Source organism: Pseudorca crassidens, chromosome 3 (genome assembly GCF_039906515.1).
Source record: "Pseudorca crassidens isolate mPseCra1 chromosome 3, mPseCra1.hap1, whole genome shotgun sequence".
Classification (NCBI taxonomy): Eukaryota; Metazoa; Chordata; class Mammalia; order Artiodactyla; family Delphinidae; genus Pseudorca; species Pseudorca crassidens.
The window spans coordinates 92,000,488-92,023,238 of record NC_090298.1 but is presented as its reverse complement, the minus strand read 5'-3'; the positions used below and the strand labels follow the sequence as shown (position 1 = coordinate 92,023,238).

The 22,751-nt window shown below is 37.8% G+C and overlaps 1 protein-coding gene across 19 annotated transcripts in view; it reads left to right on the top strand.

Annotated features, from left to right (window-relative positions):
- APC (APC regulator of WNT signaling pathway) overlaps window positions 1-22,751 on the top strand; it is a 139,394-nt gene that overhangs the window by 27,190 nt on the left and 89,453 nt on the right. For 7 of the 19 annotated variants that reach the window (XM_067731442.1, XM_067731436.1, XM_067731434.1 and 4 more), the window contains exons 1-2: window positions 6,223-6,339; window positions 21,092-21,244. The exons of 8 other annotated variants lie outside the window; for them this stretch is intronic. In XM_067731442.1, the coding sequence (XP_067587543.1) occupies window positions 21,110-21,244 (135 nt within the window). In that variant the 5' untranslated portion in view covers window positions 6,223-6,339; window positions 21,092-21,109. Of the gene's footprint in view, window positions 1-6,159; window positions 6,340-21,091; window positions 21,245-22,751 lie in introns of those variants that run through there. 4 more of the 19 variants (XM_067731429.1, XM_067731427.1, XM_067731428.1 and 1 more) reach the window with 2 other exon arrangements.

Sequence of the window (22,751 nt, the reverse complement as noted above, 5' to 3'; positions counted from 1 at the left end):
TTGTGCATGTACCTGATTGTACATAAGATAATTTCTATTAACTGGACTTATTTCAGTATAAGCATTTTAAACATTTTAAGGATTTTCAAAAGCTACTGCCTTTTTTTAATTTAATTTTATTTTTGGCTGTGTTGGGTCTTCGTTTCTATGCGAGGGCTTTCTCTAGTTGTGGCAAGCGGGGGCCACTCTTCATTGTGGTGCGCGGGCCTCTCACTGTCGCGGCCTCTCTTGCTGTGGAGCACAGGCTCAGTAGTTGTAGCTCACGGGCCCAGCTGCTCCGCGACATGTGGGATCTTCCCGGACCAGGGCTCGAGCCCGTGTCCCCTGCATCGGCAGGCAGACTCTCAACCACTGCGCCACCAGGGAAACCCTGCCTATTTTTTAAAAATGTATCCTCACTGACCCGCAATATTATTTTAAAATATCATTGCCTATTTAATAGGTGAAAATGATACTCTTTTGTTTTTGTTTTCTTTGATTCCTTAATGTAGTAGAACATATTCTGTGTATTTATTAGTCCCTATTGTTTTTCTTATGTTAATTGCTAATACATGACGAGGAAGCTTTTTGACAGGAAAAAGGAAGGTTTTTTTCCTCTGTAAGCAAATGCCTCAATCTGTATAGCACACTGAATTAAAAGGCATTTCAAAATGGTCTCCCTATCATAGTGCAGTAGGAGCTTTGATAGCAGAAGCTAGAGTGGTGGGTGGTGCTTCGCAATCCTGCCAGCACCCACCAATGCTCGGACCTCATCCTCAGAGATTCTGACTTAATGGTGTTTTTAAAACTTCTCAAGCTCCTAAAGTGATTCTACTGTGCAGCCACCTAACCTCAGAAACTTAGCCCCAAGCCTGCGTCACATATTTTTCACTTACAGGGCCTAGGGTTTTTATTTAAAGCATTCCATTTCCTCTGTAGAAAGTTATACTTTGTACTAATATTCATTATTCAGCATTTGCTGTACTATTATTCCTTGAGAGCATCTGCATTGGGTCCCCTTTGGAGATTAATTTTAACTCATTCCTTCTACTAATACTTAATGAACACCTGTTATGTACAAAATACTGTGGTATACACCATGAGACGTTCAAGATAAAATCAGGTGTGGCTCTTCCCTCGGATTCTTATAGTCAGGAATGGGAAAGGAGATGTACACACAGAGCTACAATGTGTTTGTGCCATAAAAGGAGGGAACAGTGGAGGGAAAAGGAGGGTGAGGAGTCTAGGAGTCTAGGTGGGATGGTAGATTACTTCATGAAAATGTATGTTTAAGCTGAATCTTGATTTGGACCAATAGAGCAATTAATAATCTGTTACTCGTAAAACATATTTCATAGTTTATAAAGTTTGTTCACAGTTACACATTTGATCCTTATAACAGCTCTATAAAATAAGCCAAACAGTTATTCTCATTTTACAGATGAAAGAGTAGCCAAGTCTTAGGATAGTTAAGTAACATCCAGAGTCACAGAGCTACAAAATGAAAGACTCAGAACTTTAAACCTGATTCTTCAGTCTCCATATGCTGGAGCCTTCTACTGTACCACATTATAGTAAAGGCAGAAGGTTCTATGTCTAAGGTGAGTTTTAGAAATGGCTAAGTGGGGACTTCCCTGGTGGCACAGTGGTTAAGAATCCGTCTGCCAGTGCAGGGGACACGGGTTCGAGCCCTGGTCCTGGAAAATCCCATGTGCCGCGTACCAACTAAGCCTGTGCGCCACAGCTACTGAGCCTGCACTCTAGAGCCTGCGAGCCACAGCTACTGAAGAGCACACACCTAGAGCCCATGCTTCGCGACAAGAGAAGCCGCCACAATGAGAAGCCAACACATCACAACGAAGAGTAGCCCCTGCTTGCTGCAACTGGAGAAAGCCTGAGCACAGCTCGAAGACCCAACGCAGCCAAAAAATAAACAAATAAATAAATTTATTTTTTAAAAAAAGAAATGGCTAAGTGTTTAGTTTGATTGGACTGGTATTAGGATGCAAGTTCTGGAATAGTTGAAGATAAAGCTTTAGTGTGGTAGGCAGAATAATGGCTCCCTAAAGATGTCCAGTTCCTAATCCCTAGAACCTGTGAATATGTTAGATTATGTTACAAAGGGGAATTAAGGTTGCAGGTGGAATAAAGTTGCTAATGAGGTACCCTGGATTGTTGGATTATTGAGGTGGGCCAATGTAAGAACGGTTTTTAAGTCTTTAAAAGAGGGAAGAGAAGAACAAGATTCAGAGAAAGAGATAATGACAATAGAAGCAAAGTGACAGTGCTGCAAATTGAGAAGGACTCAGGCCACCACTGCTAGCTTTGAAGATGGAGGAAAGAGGCCTTGAACCAAGAATATAGTTGGTCTCTAGAACCTGGAAAGGGCAAGAAAACAGATTCTCCCTTAGAGCCTCCTGAAAGAAGTAGAGCCCTGCAGACACCTTGATTTTAGCTCAGTGAGACCCATTTTGGACTTCTGAACTACAAGACTGTAAGATAATAAATTTTGTTGCTTTAAGCCACTAAATTTGTGGTAATTTGTTACGGCGGCCATGGAAAACTTAATACCTGTAGAAAGCCTTTTAGCGTAGGTACTCTACAGTTAAACTCCAGACTATCTCACTTCCACTGTCAGTAACAGAAAGCCATGAAATGTTCTTGAGCAGGGGTGTAAAAATCTATTTTGATATTTGCTGATTAGAGAGGAGAAAGATTGGAGGGAAAAACACTAAGATTCTATTATTGGTGCTAGAAACATTTCTTTTGAGAAACTTTTGCTTTTTGAGGTAACATAGAACACATCTATATGTCTGGCTTGTAGAAGACCAGGTATATATCTCTCACTTAGTTTATACATCACTAAAAATCCAATTTCCATTGCAATATTTCAGCTCCTTCCCATGTCCCATGAGAAGTATAGAAACAATGGGAGAATTGGGCTTTGGTCTCTGACCCACTTTATTCTGTTCTTAGGATTTTTTGTCATACCCTAACCCAGTATGAATCTGAAGACTGGAAGATTTTTAAATGAATTTGAGCTTTATTTGGTTGCTTGGCACCTGGAGAACTTACACTAGCATGTGCTTTTACAATACATAATTATTTTTAAAGAAAAAGACTTTCGTTGATCTCTTTGTAGGCATAAATCTATATTTTATTCTGCTATCAATGTATCTGAGGTCTCCAGTAAAGAAAGAGTTAAGTATTAAAGTACGAGTTGAGATAACTGAATTCAGAGCACTGATTTTAACTCTTTTTATTCTAGTTGATATTGTTGCCCATATTCTTATCAGTTTTTAAAATCACAAGTCTTAAATTAAGCCTAACAGGTTCATGTTAAAATAGAATGAAGGATTTAAGACTTTAAGAATCCTATTATTTCTCTTGAGTCATCAATTTTTTTTAAGTTACAGAAGGTTCAGAGGTTGTTTATTTTTTTAAGGTGCACTATGTGTTCATATTTATAACATTTACTTACGAATATTTATTAAAAACAGTAAAGCTAATCATAATGAGCACAGATATTTGAAATCAGGGGCATGTTTGTCAGTACAGTCTTATAATAGCCTTAATGTACAATTTATTTCTATAGCAAATTTTGATCAGAAAATACTTTTAATGCATACATATGTATGTAGCCTGAATAATAACATTTTTATACAAATAGGGATGGCAGGAGCTTTATTCTGAGATACATATAAACCTAGTAGCACAAATTAATGCTTCAGTGACCTCCATTGTTTTCAAATTTGGTCTAAAACATTTTGATTGTATATGTTTTTAATTGTAGTTTTAAAAATAGCTAAGTGTGTGTATATATATATATATATATATTTGCGGTACGCGGGCCTCTCACTGTTGTGGCCTCTCCCGTTGCGGAGCACAGGCTCCAGATGCGCAGGCTCAGCGGCCATGGCTCATGGGCCCAGCTGCTCCGCGGCATGTGGGATCCTCCCGGACTGGGGCACGAACCCGTGTCCCCTGCATCGGCAGGCGGACTCTCAACCACTGCGCCACCAGGGAAGCCCTAAGTATATTTTTAATACAAAATTCAAATTAAACTTTTGTGGAATCTGAGAAAACTGGTTTGAAAATTTTACTGAAAAAATTCAGTTGGCCACATTGTAAAATGTAGTTTTTAGATTGGCTTGCTTTTTGATTGATTTGAGTTTTATTGATCGGTGAACATATAATGGTCATAGCTTTCTTTAAAATTTTGTCATTTGAAACACTAACTGTTACCACACATGTAATAAAAATTTAGACAAATATTTTGGCTACAAACTGGTATACTAAATAATAGCTTGAGTCATAGTCTGAGTCAAGAGTAATAGAGTTGTTTCTTAGGGTACTAAGAAGTTATTTTTAGGAGCTTCTAAAATGTATTCTTACTTTCCAGAAGTTTTAGGCCTTATGAGAAATTATTCAGAATTTGTCACAAATAGTTGATGACTGTATAAATAAGTCCTGTTCAATAAATCATGCACTTTCAGTAAGAGAATCTTGAAAGCCTTTTGTAAAACTAAGTCATCTTGACAAAAGGGATATTTAAGATAGAACCAAATTGATTTATGTTTCCTTTATTTCAAATATCAAGGGAAAGTGTTTCTAAATATATTTAAACTTTTATGTAATATATAATTTTTCTACTTACTAGTAAATTACTAGTAATATGTGATTGATGTTTGTTCATTTGTTCATTCAACAAATATTTAGGGGGTATTTGCTATATATTAGGCATTATAATACAGAGATAAAGAAAAAAATACCCAGCAGCAGAAAGGAAAAGCAGCAATCACTCCATAATCTCACCTTCCATGGATAACCACTGTGAACCATCCATTGTGTGTACATCTAGGAGCATTTTGCTATTTGTCTATTACTTTTCTAATTTATACCATTTTTAATAAAATGAAATTGCTCCAAGTGTGCTATTTAATAGCTTGCTTGCTGCTTTTCATGCTATTAATTTGAAAAATTAAAAGATTATAGTAAATACATTTCATTAAAAAACCTAAAGTTAAGTATCCTTTTAAATTTGAAATAGATCATGAAAACTGATTCCACCCCCATCCCCATTTAAACAGAATTTAAATCCACTTTAAATTCTTGGCAATTTGGATTTTGTCCTTCTAACTCATAAAAATTAGTAATTCAGGGACTTCCCTGGTGGTACAGTGGTTAAGAATCCACCTGCCAATGCAGGGGACACGGGTTCGAGCCTTGGTCTGGGAAGATCCCACATGCCGCAGAGCAACTAAGCCCGTGTGCCACAATTACTGAGCCTGCACTCTAGAGCCTGCGAGCCACAGCTACTGAGCCCACATGCCACAACTACTGAAGCCCGCGTGCCTCGAGCCCGTGCTCCGCAACAAGAGAAGCCACGGCAATGAGAAGCCCACGCACTGCAACGAAGAGTAGCCCGCGCTCAGCAATGAAGACCCAGTGCAGCCAAAAATAAAATAAATTTATTTTAAAAAATTAGTAATTCAAGCTTCACTTGGTTAAATTTAAGTGAAATGCAGAATTTGCATTAAAATATTTAAGTCTCAGATTAGTAGTGAATAACAGCATTTACTGTGTCAGGGTCTGCTCCAAATACTGCTTCCTATGTATTAACTTCTCTATTCAACATTTCTACTCCCGTTTTGCAAGGGAAATGAAAGTGACTAAAGTCACACAGCTAGTAAGTGACGGGAGCAAAGATTCAGTCCAGACTGTGTGGCTCCATGATTCTGATCTCAACTACTCTTTTCTACTGCCACCATAGCATTTCTGGAGACTGTATTTTTAATTCAAACACAGTTCCAGTGATTTACCTAACAAATCGGTGATACGTAATGTAAAATTATTCGTTTTAATACATTTAGTGAAATTCTTTTTCTCTGTGTTGCAAGCATGTATATCTTAGCAAATAGCGAATGAGATGTAATTTATTACCCACCCACCGCCAGTATCTTGTGCTAATCTTCCTGCTCCGTGGGCCTCCCCCCACCCCACCCGCATTATGCTTGTCTGCTTCCATCAGCTCCAGAGGGTTGCCCGGAGGTGGAGTCGGTGAGCACTAAGTGCCGGCTAGGGCTGGAGCCTTGGGGTGGGGTGGGGCGGGGCGGGGCGGGGCCGGGCCCTATGTCCTGCTGCGGAGTGCGGAGTGCGGGTCGGGAGTGCGGGTCGGGAAGCGGAGCGTGAAGCAGCTGTGTAATCCGCTGGATGCGGACCAGGGCGCTCCCCTTTCCCGTCGGGGACCCTCCGATTGGCTGGGCGTGGGCACACGTGACCGACATGTGGCTGTATTGGCGCAGCCCGCCTGGGTGTCACTGGAGACGGAATGGAGGTGCTGCTGAGCTCGGAAATGGGGTAGGTGCTGGAGCTACGATGGCCCGGCTAGCTGCCGGGGGAGAAGGAGGCGATTTTCCCTTGCACTGTGTAAAGCCGATGGTCTTTCCTTGGCACAGAATCTGATGCCACATGCCAAGCGGGGAGGCAGGGGCGTCTCCCCCACCCCCCCACCATTGCAGCACAGGAGATGGATTTCCTGTGCTTCTGATCCAGGGTTTTTGACAGAAGAGGAAGAAGGGGGGGAGGGGTAGGAGTGTTAAGGGGAGTCTGGTGAGAAAGAGCTGTTTTTGAAGCTAGAAGGAGGTTTTGTTTTTATAATGCATGTTGACAGAGTCGAGTGGAATAACAGTATCTAAGGAAACGGGTAGAGGACAACAAAGAATGGAGCATATTCATGGTGAGGAGCAAAAGCTTTAGCCCACTGAAAGGCTTCTTTTCCTCCCTGGCCACAAGGACACATGCAGTGGTAGCCAGGGGAGGGGTTACGAAGCTGCTGCTGATGGCTGTTATGAACCTAGTGGAAAGGGCTCCTTGGGAGAGGAGGAAGAGGTGGAGGCAGGTACTGCAGAGCTTCAGTGGTGGTTTTGGTTGATCCGTGAAATTTGGGTTACCAAAAGTGCCTGCTTTTGCAGTTCTAAGTGAACTGCCAGTGAATAGGGTGGCAAAGAGATACCAGTGTCTTTGTTAGTTTTAAGATGCAATGTAATGCCTTTTTGCAGATGACTGCAGCAGTGCTTTTCTCCCTCCCAGGCTGGAAAGATAACTGCAGAGGAATAAGAACCCTTGCAGCAATGCTGGTGGTAGAAGTCTATTTACAAAAAGCCATAGTTTATCATATCATTACAACCTGGATGGAAAGAATAACTTAGTTTTTTAAAGTAGGAAGAATATCAGGCTATGAATGTTTTGACAGTGGAATTTATCAGACACTTTGATTCTGTATCACAAAAGAGATGCTCAAATTCTTTGCTTTAAATAAATCCTATAGGAAATCTTAATAAATTATGTATGAAGCAGTGGATCTATTCCTTTGTTAGTATAGCTTTATGCTATTAATTAGGTTACTCAAGAGTAAATCACTTTATAATGTAAATCACTTTGTGAAAAGTTACAGTGGTAAATTTTTCATAGGCTTAATATTTAAGGTCTGTGTTTATTAGGTAATTTTATATTACTCTGGTCAGTTTTAGATATCATTGAATAAAGTCTATAGGCAAATATTTCAAATTAAAGCAGTATGATTTTTCTTTTAGATGTATTTCTGTTTAGTGAATATTCATAAGATATACTCTTGATATAGACTGTTTCCGTTGCACTGTATTTTTGTTTCATTAAATGTCTAAAAACAAGTTTTCAGATTGAGTAGTTTTAAATGCCTTATCTTAATGCCTATTTATGGTAGCCAGCTTGTCACACCTCCCTACTCTCTGAACAGGGTGGCAGTGGCTTTGTAAAGCCCTCCAGGATCAATGTCTCTTAAGTAGTGTTTATGTAATAGAAAGTCTTGAAAGAACCTATAATTTTTGTTTCAGTAATTTTTTTCAAGATAATAAGGAATTGGACTGGAATAAAATTAGACTATGTAAAGTTTTCACTGATAAATAAGCGATTTTATTCTTTATTTTTAAAACTATTTTTGCTTTAAGAATTGTTTAGTTATGGGTATCAGGGTTAATAGTTCTTAGGATCTCTTTTTAAAATCTGATGGAAACTGTACCTAGAATTAAAGGTGTTGCATTAAATTTTCAAGTGAAATTTATTTATTTATTTGTTTGTTTTTTGCAGTATATCCAAATTTTCCAGAAGATCCTTCAAGATACTTTTTCAATAATTTAAAACAATTTTTTCAAGTGAAGTTTAATAGCTAATACCATTCATTTCTTTGAACTCCAATTGGTATAGTTTTTGAGAGTTTATGATTCTTATTTTTACATAAATTATCTTATTTTATGATTTAAACAGCTCAATGTAGCATTATTTTCATTTTAAACGTTAGATTATTCCTAATTGCATATGTTGTGACTTTATCCAAGGTCATGTATTGTATAAGGATGTAAAGAACGTAAGTCTTCTATTTTGTTCTAACGCTATGAAACTATCATCTTATTAATCAACTTAAACTTCAACTAAACAGAACAGTATTAGATAGAGATATTTTTTGGAATTAAATAAGAAATAAAGAACTAAAGTAAGAAAAGTTGATTTCTTTCCCCTTGCATTATGAAATACCTAATATAAGACTGTACTGTTGGTCTTTGAAATTATTCATTGTTAATTGATATTGCCAGAATTGAGCTATTAAGGAGTTCAAAAGTTAAACATTCATAAGTAGGTCTATGAACTGAATCAAAGCTATTAATTGCAGTCTTTTCATGCATTGCTCTTTGGATTTTTATTTTACCATTTTTCTCTATTTTTTTTCTAATTTCACATAATTTAACAGTCCTTTTATATTAAATGTTCTCTTTAATTTTGACCTCCCTCCTCTTTTTTTCTTTTTCTTTTTTTTTTTTTTTGATACTACACTCTGGAATTTTACATAGCACATAAGATAGGATAGGGCAATATAATATAGAAAAGATGACTTGAGGAAATACATTGACTACACATTTGAGTACCTACTAAATGCCAGACCTATAAAGGTTCAGGAGAGTCAAATAAGACATGGAAACTAACCTCTAAGAAACTTACAATAGAACTGTGTGAAATATTATTGCTATTGCATTGAAAACACTGATTGCTTTGGCTACTCCTAGGATCTTTAAAGATTTATATCATCTAAAATGTCTTCTAACTGAAAGAATGTGATGGTTTGCTCTTTGAAACACCATGCCTTGTAAAATCTGCTTGGAATAGCAGATAATTCTAAAAAGCAAATTAGTTTTGAAGTATTAAGTGCCTTGAATGTAAAATGAGGTTAGATGAAGTGATTTCTAGATCTTCTAGTTCCAATAGTCAATAATCTGTGGTTCTTGATTTCTGTAAGTTCACCTCTTAGAAGGAAAGCTACCTAGACGGTTTCTTGTTTTTGGTATAGGTGACATCTCATATGTTATATAATAGATACGTTCTTGAAAATTGTTTTTGTAAATCAAATCATGACATCAGTCCATAAAAGGCAAGCCTTCTCCCCTTTATTCCCAGGCCCTATTCCCACTCCCCTTGTAGGCACTCATTCACATATGTTCTTAAATATGCGTTAATTCTTGTGAAATATTTAGCATTTTGTCTTTTTTTTTTTTTTTTTTTTTTTTTGCGTTATGCGGGCCTCTCACTGCTGTGGCCTCTCCCGTCGCGGAGCACAGGCTCCAGACGCTCAGGCCCAGCAGCCATGGCTCACGGGCCCAGCCGCTCCACGGCACGTGGGATCCTCCCGTACCGGGGCACGAACCCATGTCCTCTGCACCGGCAGGCAGACTCTCAACCACTGCGCCACCAGGGAAGCCCGCATTTTGTCTTTTTTATAGTTAATGAGGGTTTTTTAATTGTGGTAAAATATACATACATAAAATTTACCAGCTTAACCATTTTTATGTGTATATATAGTTCTGTGGCATTAAGTACATTCATATTGTTGTGAGTGTATCACAGTCCATCTCCAGATCTTTTTCACATTCCCCAACTGAAACTCTACCTGGTAAACACTAACTCTCCATTTTCACCTTCCCCCAATTCCTGGCAACCACCATTTTGTTTTCTTTCTCTATGAATTTGACTTCCCTAAGAACCTCATATAAGATACGTCTTCAGGTTTCATCCATGTTGTTGCATGTGTCAGAATTTCCACCTTTTTTGAGGTGGAATAGTATTCCAGTGTATGTACACCACATTTTGTTTATGCATTCATTTTTCAGTGGACACTTGGGTTGCTTCCATCTTTTGGCTTTTGTGAATAATGCTGCTCTGAACATGGATGCACAAATATCTGTTTGAGTTCCTACTTTCACTTCTTTGGGGATATGTACCCAAATTTATGTTTTTAATTTACATAACTTCTGAACATTTTTAACTCGATACTGTTTTTAAGACCTGTTTTACTTCATGTCCATCTAGTTTGTCGTTCTAACTCTGCTATCTAATGTTCTGTAGTGTCTATCAGATGTGAAGGTCCTAGGTTTTTTCCAAATCTCTTTTACCACAAACTTTGCTATGGTGTACATCCTTGTATATGACTTCTTATAGACTATTTTAGTTACATATCAGTGTACAATAAATTACCCCAAATCTTAGTGGCTTAAACAACAAATATTTATTACTTTAGAGTTTCTCTGGGGCAGAAATTCAAGAATATCTTAATTGGGTATATGTTTCAGAATCTCTCATGAAGTTACAGTTAAGATGTCAGCCAGGGCTACAGTCATCTGAAGCCTTGACTAGACTGGAAGATTCACTTCCTAGATGGCTCACTCACAGTCTGTTTCTCCTGACCGTTGACAGAAGGCCTCGCTTCTTTTCCGTGGGTCTCTACGATGGGCTGCCTGAGAATCTTCATGACATTGCAGCTGGCTTCCCCAGTGATCCCGGAGAGAAAGAGCAAGAAGGAAGCCATTTATGACATAGCCCATCACTTCTACCGTATTCTTTTTATTAGAAGTGAGTCATTAAGTCCAGCCCACACAAGAGGAGATGAATTAAGCTCCACTTTTGAAGGTATAAGGTCAAAGAAATTGTGGATCTATTTTAAGATCACTACATAGTCAGTGAGATTTCACTGAAATTTATTCTTTGGAGAGGGATCACTGGATCATAGGGCATTTTTCGTATTGCTGTTGTAACAAAGTATCTCAAATTTAGTGTTTAAAACAACCCAGATTTATTATCTTGCAACCCTGGAGATCAGAATTCGGAAATGGTTTACATTGGACCAAAATCATAACAGCAGCAGTGCTGTACTTCCTTCAGAGGCTATCTGGAGAATCCATTTCCTTCCTTTTTTCCAGCTTCTAGAGTCTAACTGCATTCCTTGACTCATGGCCTCTTCCTCCATCTTTGTGCGAGCAGCACAATAAATCTTTCTTTGACTCCGACCCCCTTTCCGTCTTCACATATCCTTCTCTGACGCTGACTTTTCTGTCTCCTTCTTATAAAACCCTGTGATTGGGCTTCCCTGGTGGCACAGTGGTTGAGAGTCCGCCTGCCGATGCAGGGGACACAGGTTCGTGCCCCGGTCCGGGAAGATCCCACGTGCCGCGGAGCCTGCGCGTACAGAGCCTGTGCTCCGCAGCGGGAGAGGCCACAACAGTGAGAGGCCCGCATACCGCAAAAAAAAAAACCCAAAAACAAAACCCTGTGATTACAGTAAGTCCACCCATATAATCCAGGAAAATTTGCCCATATTAAGATCCTTTACTTGTTCACATCTGCAAAGTCCCTTTAGCCTTGTAAGGTAACATATTCACTGGTCTCCAGGATTAGGACATGGACATGTTTGTGGGGCCACTGTTCTGTCTACTATAGGCATACACATACAGGTCTTCATTTGTTTTCAGACATACACATACAGTTCCTTGTTTTAAGCTGAAGTGGTTTTTTTAAAGTTGTATTTTTGTGAATGAATGTTACTTTTTGGGGTAAATTCAGATTTTCATTTACCAGATTTGTTTATAATATGGTATATAATGGTGACTAAGATAGTAAGCAGATATCCAATGAAGAATATTGAATATTGAATATATATTCCACTAGCTATTTTTAGATTCTTGGTTTTATTATCATTAATTAATTGATAAATTACCTGTCAGTATATTAGCTACTTCTGACATTGTTTATAATAGAAACTGAGAAACATTAAAGCAACGTGACTTTGTACCTTTTAGTCTTGTTATCGTACCGTTTCTGTGGGTACTCTATCCAAATCTCATCTTCTTTACACTGTGAAGATAGCTAGCCACAATGTAGCTCCAGTCCATATTTGTGCCCTTACCTCCAATTTTCTCAGCAAGGTGTGACTCCCATAGACTCTATATCAATCTTTTGAACCCAGACTTGCCTCTGAATTGTAGGTAAGTTGTATCTTAGCATGGGTCCCCTGTAAGTCAGAATCTTGAGATTCTGAGAATCTTGAGGCCTTGTGCGAAATACTTGCTTTGGGAAGTGATCCAGGAACAGGAGTAGTGGCTTAGAAAGTGTTAAATAGTGAAGAGGGACAGCCAGTATGTGTTCTCAAGTTGGTCACCGCTTTGGATAATTGGGAAAGTCCTGAAAGCTGGGACTTTTAAAGAAGCCATATAAAATTGTCCATCTAAAGAAAAGAATTATATTTACTAGCTCCCATTCCCCTTTAGTCAAGGATTGTCCCATCAAGTGTTCATTCTTTTATAGGCTGTATATGCATGAATGCTGGTGACCCACACTGGGTTGTCACTGAGACTAGAACAGAAAACAAAAGGATACCTGTCAGCCGTTGTGCTGTCAGTTTATATCTTGCAGTGAGCTGATTGATGCGGCAATGACTAGAGTTAAAGTGAGCCAAGAGAATGTAAGATGAGACACAAACGTCTGATTTATTTGTGTATGGATCCTATTTCCCCTTCCTACTGGAATACTACCCATTTGCTGTTAATAAGATACTTGAGAATAAGGAACATGTCAGTTTATCTTTTCCCTGGTGGTGTAGAGCTGCTGTGACAGAGTACCACACACTCATGGCTTAAAATCATAGAAATGTATTCTGTCACAGTTCTGGAGGCTGGAAGTACAAAATCAGAGCGTCAGCAAAGTTGATTCCTTTTGGAGACTCTGAGAGAGCATCTGTTCCATGCCTTTCTCCCTAGCTTGTGGTGGTTGCTGGCAGTCTTCGGCATTCCTTGGTTTGCAGCTGCCTCACTCCAGTCTCTGCCTCCATTGTCACTTGGCGTTTTTCCTGTGTCTCTGTGTTCATTTCCTCACTTGGCCTTGTTTTAAGTGTACCAATCATTGGATTTAGGGCCCACCCTAATCCAGTAAGACTTTATCTTGATTACAGCTGCAAAGGCCCTGTTTCCAAACGAGGTCACTTTTCACAGGTACCAGAGATTAGCTACCTGTGGCTCAATGTATCATTTTGGGAAACACAATTCAACCCACAAAAATCTCCTTATAATATTTGCACGGTGTCTTGTGAATAATAAGTTCTCAAATGTTTGTTGATTTGAATCGCATAGAGAGAAATCCATCATCTTACTCTTTTAATGGGAAAGTCATCCTGGACATTCTCTGAATTTGTGCCCTCTTTTTTCTCTTCTTTGCTCTCCATGGCTGTTTATTCTTGCATGTATTTATCTTTTTGTGGCTGTCACTGAGTAAAGCATTTTGGGAATTACAAAAGCTAAGTATTAGATACAAACCTTGTCTTAAAGGTAGAAAACAAAACTTGCCAAAGTAAAGTGGAATAATTAGAGAACAGTTAAGCCAAGTTGTATAGTATTTACTGTACAATCAGCAGGAAGACTCATTACTGGCTGTAGGAGACAGGAAGGTTTTATGTAAGGCAACAGAATTGGGCCTTAAAGGGTAGCAAAGCAGAGGGGAAAAGGATGGGGCATTCAAAAAAGGAGATGAATTATGAGCAGAAGTACAAAATAGTTTGTATGGAATGGTGAAGAGGGAATTACTTAAGGAGAAGGGTTATACTGGAACTTAATAGAAAATAAGTTTGGAACATAGACTGGTATCGGGTACACCAGGTCATGAAAGCCATGTAGAGGTAGTATTACATGGTTTTAGGAGCATGAGCATTGGGAACAAATATGAGTTTGAATCCTGGCTTAGCCACATGATCTGTGTTTTTACGAAAATTATTTGCCATTTTGAAGTCCCAGCTTCCTTAACTCTAAAATGGGAAGTGATACCTACCTCACAGTTGAGAAGATTAAATTACATATATATTAATATATGGTACTTACTGTATTACATGACATGCAATAAATGGTAGGCTTTCTAAGTTTCACCTGTCAAGTACAAAAATTTAACAGATATGCAGAGGATTTAAATAATATGCTACAGTCAATAAATAGGTATATAACTTTGAGAACTTTGTACACTTTTCCCTTTTCTTAAATTTCAGTGAGATAGTTAAAAAAGTTAGTCATGTTCTTGACTACAAGGCAAACCTTAAAAAATTCAAAATGGTAGCATTTGTAAGCAACAATCTCCAATCAATCTAATAAACAATAAATCAATGGCAATAAAAGGATGACTCACAAGTCATCTTATACACCTAATAATTGAGAAGAATCTTTTAAGTATCCCTGAGTCAAAGAGGAAATCAATATTAAAATTATAAATTATCAAGAAATAGAGACGGAAACATTTTATACTAAAACCTATGAAACATGGCTAAAGCTGTGTGGAGAAGAAAATTAGTACCTTAGGGACTTCCTGGTGGTGCAGTGGTTAAGAATCCGCCTGCCAATGCACAGCACACGGGTTCAAGCCCTGGCCCGGGAAGATCCCACATGCTGCAGAGCAACTAAGCCCATGTGCCACAACTACTGAGCCTGCGCTCTAGAGCCCGTGAGCCACAATTACTGAGCCCATGTGCCACAGCGACTGAAGCCCACGCGCCTAGAGCCTGTGCCCCTGCAACAAGAGAAGCCACCACAATGAGAATCCTGCACGCTGCAACCAAGAGTAGCCCGCGCTGGCTGCAACTAGAGAAAGCCTGCGTGCAGCAACAAAGACCCAACGCAGCCAAAAATAAATAAATAAAATAAATACATTTATAAAAAACAAAAGGTTGGAATACTTTGTTCCTCAAATGTTTGGTAGAAGGTGTCTGTAAAACCATTTGGATCTGGTATTTTTTGTGTTAGGAGAAGGAAAGGGGAAATATTTAACTACTGCTCCAGTTTTTCAATGTTGCAGAACTTTTAAGATTTTCTTTTTCTTCGAGTCAGTTCCCCCCACCTTTGAGTTTTGTTCATTTTAAATGTTTGGGCTCTTCTCTCTCTTTAATCATAATCAGTCTTTTCAAAAAACCAACTTTTTGCTCTGATCTTCAAACTTTACACAAAGATATACAATGAAAAGAAAAGCTTCTTCTCAGCAGACCTGAGACCGTTTTTTCCAGAGGCAATGACTGTACTTTTGTATATCCTTTCAATGACATTTTTATCTTTATACAATCCTTTTATTTTTTACTAGAACAAGATGGACAGTATGAGACATAGTGATCTGTACTCTTTTTTTGTTTTCTCCCCCTTTTTTCGGTTTGTTTTTACATCAACCTCATTCTTTTTAATGCCAATGTAATGTTCCACTGCATGGATGTATCCTATTTATTTAAAAGTAGTTAAGCTTTTATACCAAGTAAAAACTTTCGCATTTGTTTAAAGGAACCTAAGAACCCAATCTGTCACTCCTAGTCTAGTAATAGACATCATCACTTCAGAGCTCCAACAGGCCCTCCATGTGCCTTACCCATTAACTAATCAGGTAAAATTAAAATGTTCATTTGCTCCATAATAGCCTTCTTGGAAGCAGGTATATTCCATTTAAGTATCTTTAGTTAAAAACAGAACTGTTTCCATGATTTAAATGCCACGTAATGTTCTTAAACATTTAAATCCCTGTTTCTTTTGTAATTTACCCTGTTGTGTAGTATAAGGAAAGGTGCAGTTTTGTCAGTTTCCTCATGGCTGTCCAGTTTCCGTTGCCGTTTATTTAAAGTTCATCTTTTCGCGTGTGTTTGAGATTGCTACCTTTATTATGACTAAATTTACATATATTTACTTATGGAATTTTAAAAAATGTGTTCCCAGGCTTCCCTGGTGGCGCAGTGGTTGAGAGTCCGCCCGCCGATGCAGGGGACACGGGTTCCTGCCCCGGTCCAGGAAGATCCCACATGCCGCGGAGCGGCTGGGCCTGTGAGCCATGGCCACTGAGCCTGCGCGTCCGGAGCCTGTGCTCCGCAACGGGAGAGGCCACAACAGTGAGAGGCCCGCGTACTGCCAAAAAAAAAAAAAAAATGTGTTCCCTTGGTTGATCTATTCATCTGCCAATATCATAGCTTTTTTTTTTCTTTTAAATTTTATTTATTTTTTGGCTAGATTGGGTCTTCGTTGCTGCGCACAGGCTTTCTCTAGTTGTGGCGAGTGAGGGCTACTCTTCATTGCAGTGTGCAGGTTTCTCATTGTGGTGGCTTCTCTTGCTGTGGAACACGGGCTCTAGGCGTGCAGGCTTCAGTAGCTGCAGCACGTGGACTCAGTAGTTGTGGCACACGGGCTTCAGTAGTTGTGACATGCGAGCTCAGTAGTTGTGGCTCTTGGGCTCTAGAGCGCAGGCTTAGTAGTTGTGACGCACGGGCTTAGTCGCTCCGCGGCATGTGGGATCTTCCTGGCCCAGGGCTCGAACCCATGTCCCCTGCATTGGCAGGCGGATTCTTAACCACTGCGCCACCAGGGAAGTCCTATTACGGCTTTTTAAAGCCTTTTTATTTTTAAATAACTTTGGACTTACAAAAGAGTTGGAAAAATAATAGAGAGTTCCCATGTACCCTTCACTTAGCTTCTCCTAATGTTAACATCTTACATATCCATAGTATAATGATCAGAACTAAGAAATTAACTTACTGTACAGTACAGTTGACTTCATACTATGTTACTTATAATGGCTTTGTACAGTAATTTAATATGTGGTAGGTGTACTCCTGCTCTTTTTTCATGTTTTCCCTTTTTTGCTTGTTTTTTTCAGTTTTCTAGCTGCAGAAAACAAAATAAAAACCAGTCATATAATATTTGTATTGGGACCATGTAAAATTTATAAATTAACTTAGGGAGAAATGACATCTTTATGATACTGAATCTTTATGTACACAAACAAGGTATGTCTTTCCATTTGTTGAAATGTACCTTTGTGTCTTTCAGAAGCATTTTATAGTTTTCTCATAATATGTTTTGAACTCTTTGTTCAGTTCATGCCTGTGCTTTTTTTGTTTTTGTTTTGGTTTTTGGGGGTTTTTTGCCTGTGTTTTTTTATTATAAATAAGATCTTTTCTTCCATTTCATCTTCTATCTGGTTTCTCTTTACACATACAAAGGAAAGGTTTCTGTATATTTTGTACTACACTAAATTACTAGACTATCTTGTTGTGGTAATATTTAGTTGATTCTTTTGGTTTCTCTTTACACATATAAAGGAAAGGTTTCTGTATATTTTGTACTACACTAAATTACTAGACTATCTTGTTGTGGTAATATTTAGTTGATTCTTTTGGATATTCTAGGTATATAATTATATCATCTGCCAATAGTATTCCTTTCTAATTTCATTCTTTAATTGTGTTGACTGGTACAATGAGTAAGAGTGGTAAAAATGGGCTTTCCCTTAGTTTAGGAATATAGTATACCCAGTGTTTCCATATTCTGTGGTACTGGCTTTGGGCTGCTATATATTGTGTTTAAAAAAAAAAAAGTGTCCTATTATATTGAGTATTTTCAACAAAACTGGACATTGAATTTGTAAAGCATCTTTTCATCACCTTTGGCATGATAATATTTTTCTTCTGTGTAGACCCATTAATATGTTGAATAATGTCGATTTTATAATAGTGATTTTTGTTGTAAATTTTAGATTTTCCATCTCTTTTTGTTGTTAGTTTTGATAAATTACATTTTCTAGTAAATTATCTATTTCATTTAGTTTTCAAATTTATTTACATAGAATTGAGCAAAGTAGTCTTTTATGACTCTTTTGGTTTCTTCTTTCTATTGGTATTTTCCTCTTTTTTCATTACCATCAACAGTACTGGCAAATACATCTTTTTTTTTTAATTCATTAAAACAAAACAATAGGGCTTCCCTGGTGGTGCAGTGCTTGGGGGTCCACCTGCCGATTCAGGGGATGCGGGTTCGTGCCCCAGTCCGTGAAGATCCCACATGCCGCGGAGCGGCTGGGCCCGTGACCATAGCCGCTGGGCCTGCGCATCTGCGTCCGGAGCTTGTGCTCCGCAATGGGAGAGGCCGCAGCAGTGAGAGGCCCGCGTACCACAAAAACAAACAAATAATAAAAGCAGTTTAACTAATTTTTTAAAAAGTGATCCCAAACTTCTTAAATTATAATAAAGAATCCTTCATATTTAATTCTAATTGCATCCTTCAGACTTAATTTTAATTGCCTGCCTAAACTTTTCTGCCTCCTTGCATTAATTTCTTAGGATACTGGTAAATTTGTTTTCCAGTCAACATTTGGATAAAAATCTAAATAACAGTCCTTTTGCTTTCTTCTCCCCTACCCTACTCTTAAGGGGTGAGGATCTCTTTACTGGGTATCCTTACTGAAAAACAAATTTAGATCTTTGTATATTCTCAGTAGCGTGAAAGATTCAGAGTTTTTCCCCATTTCATGTGATAAATTTTGATATTTTTAATGATGCTGAGTGACTTTCATTTGAGATATATTTGGTATGAAATTCATGTGATTGTATAAAAGGCTTTCTAAAATAAATTAATGAGTTCTTAAATTTTTCAGTAAGCAGTTTTGACTTAGGGATGGCTGCAACATCCTGCAAGGGTATAAGGCAAAGTATTACTCCATGAAACGTCTTATTTTTCCTGTAAAATTGTATCAAAGCACCCTGCTTTCTAAAGCAGAAGTGACTTAAATGATTTGATTCTGGAGGGGGGAAAAAAGGTGATCAAAAATTTTTTTTAAATATTTATTTATTTATTTGGCTGCGCTGGGCCTCAGTTGCAGCATGCGGGATCTATTTCCCTGACCAGGGATCGAACCCGGACCCCCTGCATTGAGAGTGTGGAGTCTTAACCACTGGACCACCAGGGAAGTCCCATGATCAAATGTTTTAATTGTCCATCTGAAGGGCTGAATTCTTTTCCCTCCAGTGAAGAGCACTTTTAGTAGTCTCGTGTTCATTTTGCCCATCTGGTTCTTTTTGTGATTGTGTGAGGTTATAACCTCTGTGTCTTAGCATACTTCTGTGTACTTTGCTCTTTCTCTGTGTTATTACCTTTTCTCTTATTTTATTGTTTTAGTGGAAAATTACCTGTTAGGATTTTATTTGAAATGAAGAATTTTAGGGCTTACATTATTAAATACTGTCAGACCCCCACTTCTGTCACATGGTTTTTAATGTGCTACCTCTTTCCAGACCTGCTTATTAGTGGTATGGTGTAAAACAGATAAGTGACCCCACCTATGAATTTCTCCCTTGTTTTTGAGACATCTCTGTCTTTTTCAAGAGGGTGAATTATTCTTCACCTCTTGTCCATTGGTTGGGGGACTGGGGCTTACAACAATAGATCAACAGTAGGTCTTACTAAGGAAGTTATGTTTCAAGTGTATTTTCATAATATAACTTACACAGCACTTTTATTTTTAGACCCTCCTTTTGTTTCTTAATTCTAATAATATCCCTGTAAATTATATTAGAACAGGTAGTAAATGTCCACTGTACAAATGGTGAAGTGAATTTCAATGAAGGGGCAAAGGTAAAAACAGGACCAAGACTGAAATTAAGACCCAGATCTCCAAATACAAGTCATTCTTTTCAGCAGTAAAGACTTTTGTGAGTGATCCCCACCTCCCAGGATTCCGTTTCCTCCTCAGGAATCGGTGGGTTGCACCAGGTTTATCATTGACTCTAGCCATTCGTGAACAGACGAGACTTGAGTCCCTTGATTTCCCTTGTTAGGGACCTTCCAGTTGTTGAACCCCCAATATTGTCATGACTAGCCAGTGTTATAATTTGTCTGCCTTATTTTGTGCAGTGGATTTTTATTACAGAAACATTTTTTTTAATGTCCAGATCTTTAAGTATTGCTTGAGTACAAACTTTGTTATACTTTTTAGCTTTTAAATATAGGTAGAATTTTATGTATTCCTAAGTGAGTTTGGGATTAAACTAAAAAGAGAATCTGGGTCTTTGAAACTTGGTTAGTCTGAAGGTAACTCCTAGCATTCTCTAATTCTTCAGGCCAAGGACCTCTTGTTACCTGGCTATCTTCTATATCTTTCTTTTCTCCCCTCTTCTTTCATAGTCTTGTAATTAACAGCCAGGCTCTTCTTCACTTCTCTTTGACAGTCTCTACTGCTGAAGTCATCAGTTTTCTTTAAGTGTCTTTCAGCCTCAGTCTGAACACAGTGGGTCCCAAGATGCATATGCCATAGCATGGCCTGTTATATTCATCCTTTTGGATGAATGTATTAGAATTTATACTAGTAATTATTATCATCTTTCTATCTAAAAGATTTGAAGTCTCAATCTAAACTTCTCCCTTGTGTCCATTTTGTTAATGACGGCCTTTTTAATGATGCCTTCTTGGAACTTCATACTTCCCTATGGATAATGTTTGAGACTAGCCTTTTATCAAATGAAAAGTGGTAGAATGCAATACCTAATCTCATTAATCCATTCTGGCTTTAAAATTATGTGACTATTGGAAAAAATCGAGAAATAAATTAATATTACCAATATAAATAAATTTCTTATCAATGATTATATTTCCTAAGTCTTGCCATTTAAAATATCTTTAAAACCTTCTAAAAAATTCTAACCTGATAGAAATCTCATCCACCTGTGAAAAGACAAATGTTTTCAAACACTACTGAAGTTCTCTTCTATTTTAGCCCTATCTGTCTTTAATTAAGACCCCAGTATTTCATCCTCTTAGAAAGATGCTGCTACTTTGCCCAATATTGTTTTGAGATGGAAACTACTACATAAACACAATTCTTCTTATTAAGTGTCTCCAGGGTTTTGTTTATCCCTTTCTTTGTAAACAAGCAGCCACTATATTTTTAGTAGTGAATTTCAAAATCCTTTTTAACCTTATAGGTCCAAGGGTAGCCAAGGATGGCTGCAGCTTCATATGATCAGTTGTTAAAGCAAGTTGAGGCACTGAAGATGGAGAACTCAAATCTTCGACAAGAGCTAGAAGATAATTCCAATCATCTTACAAAACTGGAAACTGAGGCATCTAATATGAAGGTATCAAGACTGTGACTTTTAATTGTAGTTTATCCATTTTTATTCAGTACTCCTTTCTGTAAACTTGGGATTAGACACTTCACTTACTTAAAAGTGTGTTGTAAGTTAAGCAGTAATATGTAAACTCTTTCTTGCAAAAGTTAACATTTATATTTTTAAACAAAATGTTTTGAATTCATCCAGCAAATCATATAAATAAAATGATTGTAAAACCCCAGTGACTCATTAGTTAGTTCTTAGTTATTTTTAAGCTTAAAAATAAAAGGCCAACTTAACCGTCACTATAGTGAGGGTGGGTATTCTGTGTAATTCATAGAAACTAGCCTCACAACCTTAGAATATATCTCAAGTATTAAATATTGCCATCATCCCCAACTCTCTCAGATCTTGTCTTCACTTAAGTGCTGCAATGATAGATGATCAAGAAAATCAGGGTGCCCTAGTGGGAAGAGTCCTGAACTGAAAGTCAGTACCTGGTCCTGTTCCTGGTTTTGCCATAAGCTAAACTACATACTCTAGGGTACCCTTCTAGAAGTTGCCTTATTTGGAAAATACAGTCATTGCAGTAGCATAGATGATTTCCATGACACCTTCACGCCCTGAAATTGGTTTCCCAAATAACATTGAAAAGCTGTGATAACCTCCACGACAAGTTATAAAATATTAAGTCTGCACTGGGGAAAATATGTTCTAATTTCAAAATAATTAAGGTTAAAACTTTAACTGTTTTAATTTCCAGCTACTTAGGCAGATTCTCCTCTCCCTGAATTTAATAACTTTATAGAATTGGAGATTCAACAAAACTGTTACCTCCTTCTCTTTTAAAAAATTCTTCCTGCTACGTGTTGTTTCTGTGCCTTGGCTATTTTAACCATCTGGGTTTCCGACCCCTTCTTCCTGTCTGCTCACTACTCTTATTCCGTATTCATTTCCTAGTCTCTTCTAGTTCTTTTTCCATGCATTTTGAGGTCTCCCTTATTCTTCAAGCTTCTGTATATCACTGAACTATTTTGCTCCTCTTTTACTTTTGTATTCATTATCATAACAGTTCAGCCTTTTACTCATATGAGCTTTTCTTTCTTTTTCTTTCTTTCTCTTTCTTTCTTTTTCTCTCTCTCTTTCTTTCTCTCTCTCTCTTTTTCTTACTCTCCCTCCCTCCCTCCCTCCCTATGTATCTATAAATCTTTTCCACTCTAATTGCCTATTTCTATGGCAGTAGCAATTGACAGATCTCCAAGATACCTACCTCAAGTCCTTTTGGAGATTAAGTAGACTATAAAGAAACATTTTTTCTCACCACAGACTTTGGGTGACCTTAAAAACAGCTGACTCAATTACCTACTAGGTTAAAAAAGTATAGTCTGGTATTTTAACACAGATCAACATAATATATCTAAAATTATTGTACATGGCATGTGGTTTTAAAAGTTTAAAGATAAAAAACTTAAAATTCCCAGCAGGACTACTCTTTCATCTACTTCAGAAGTATACTTAGTAGGGAATTCTT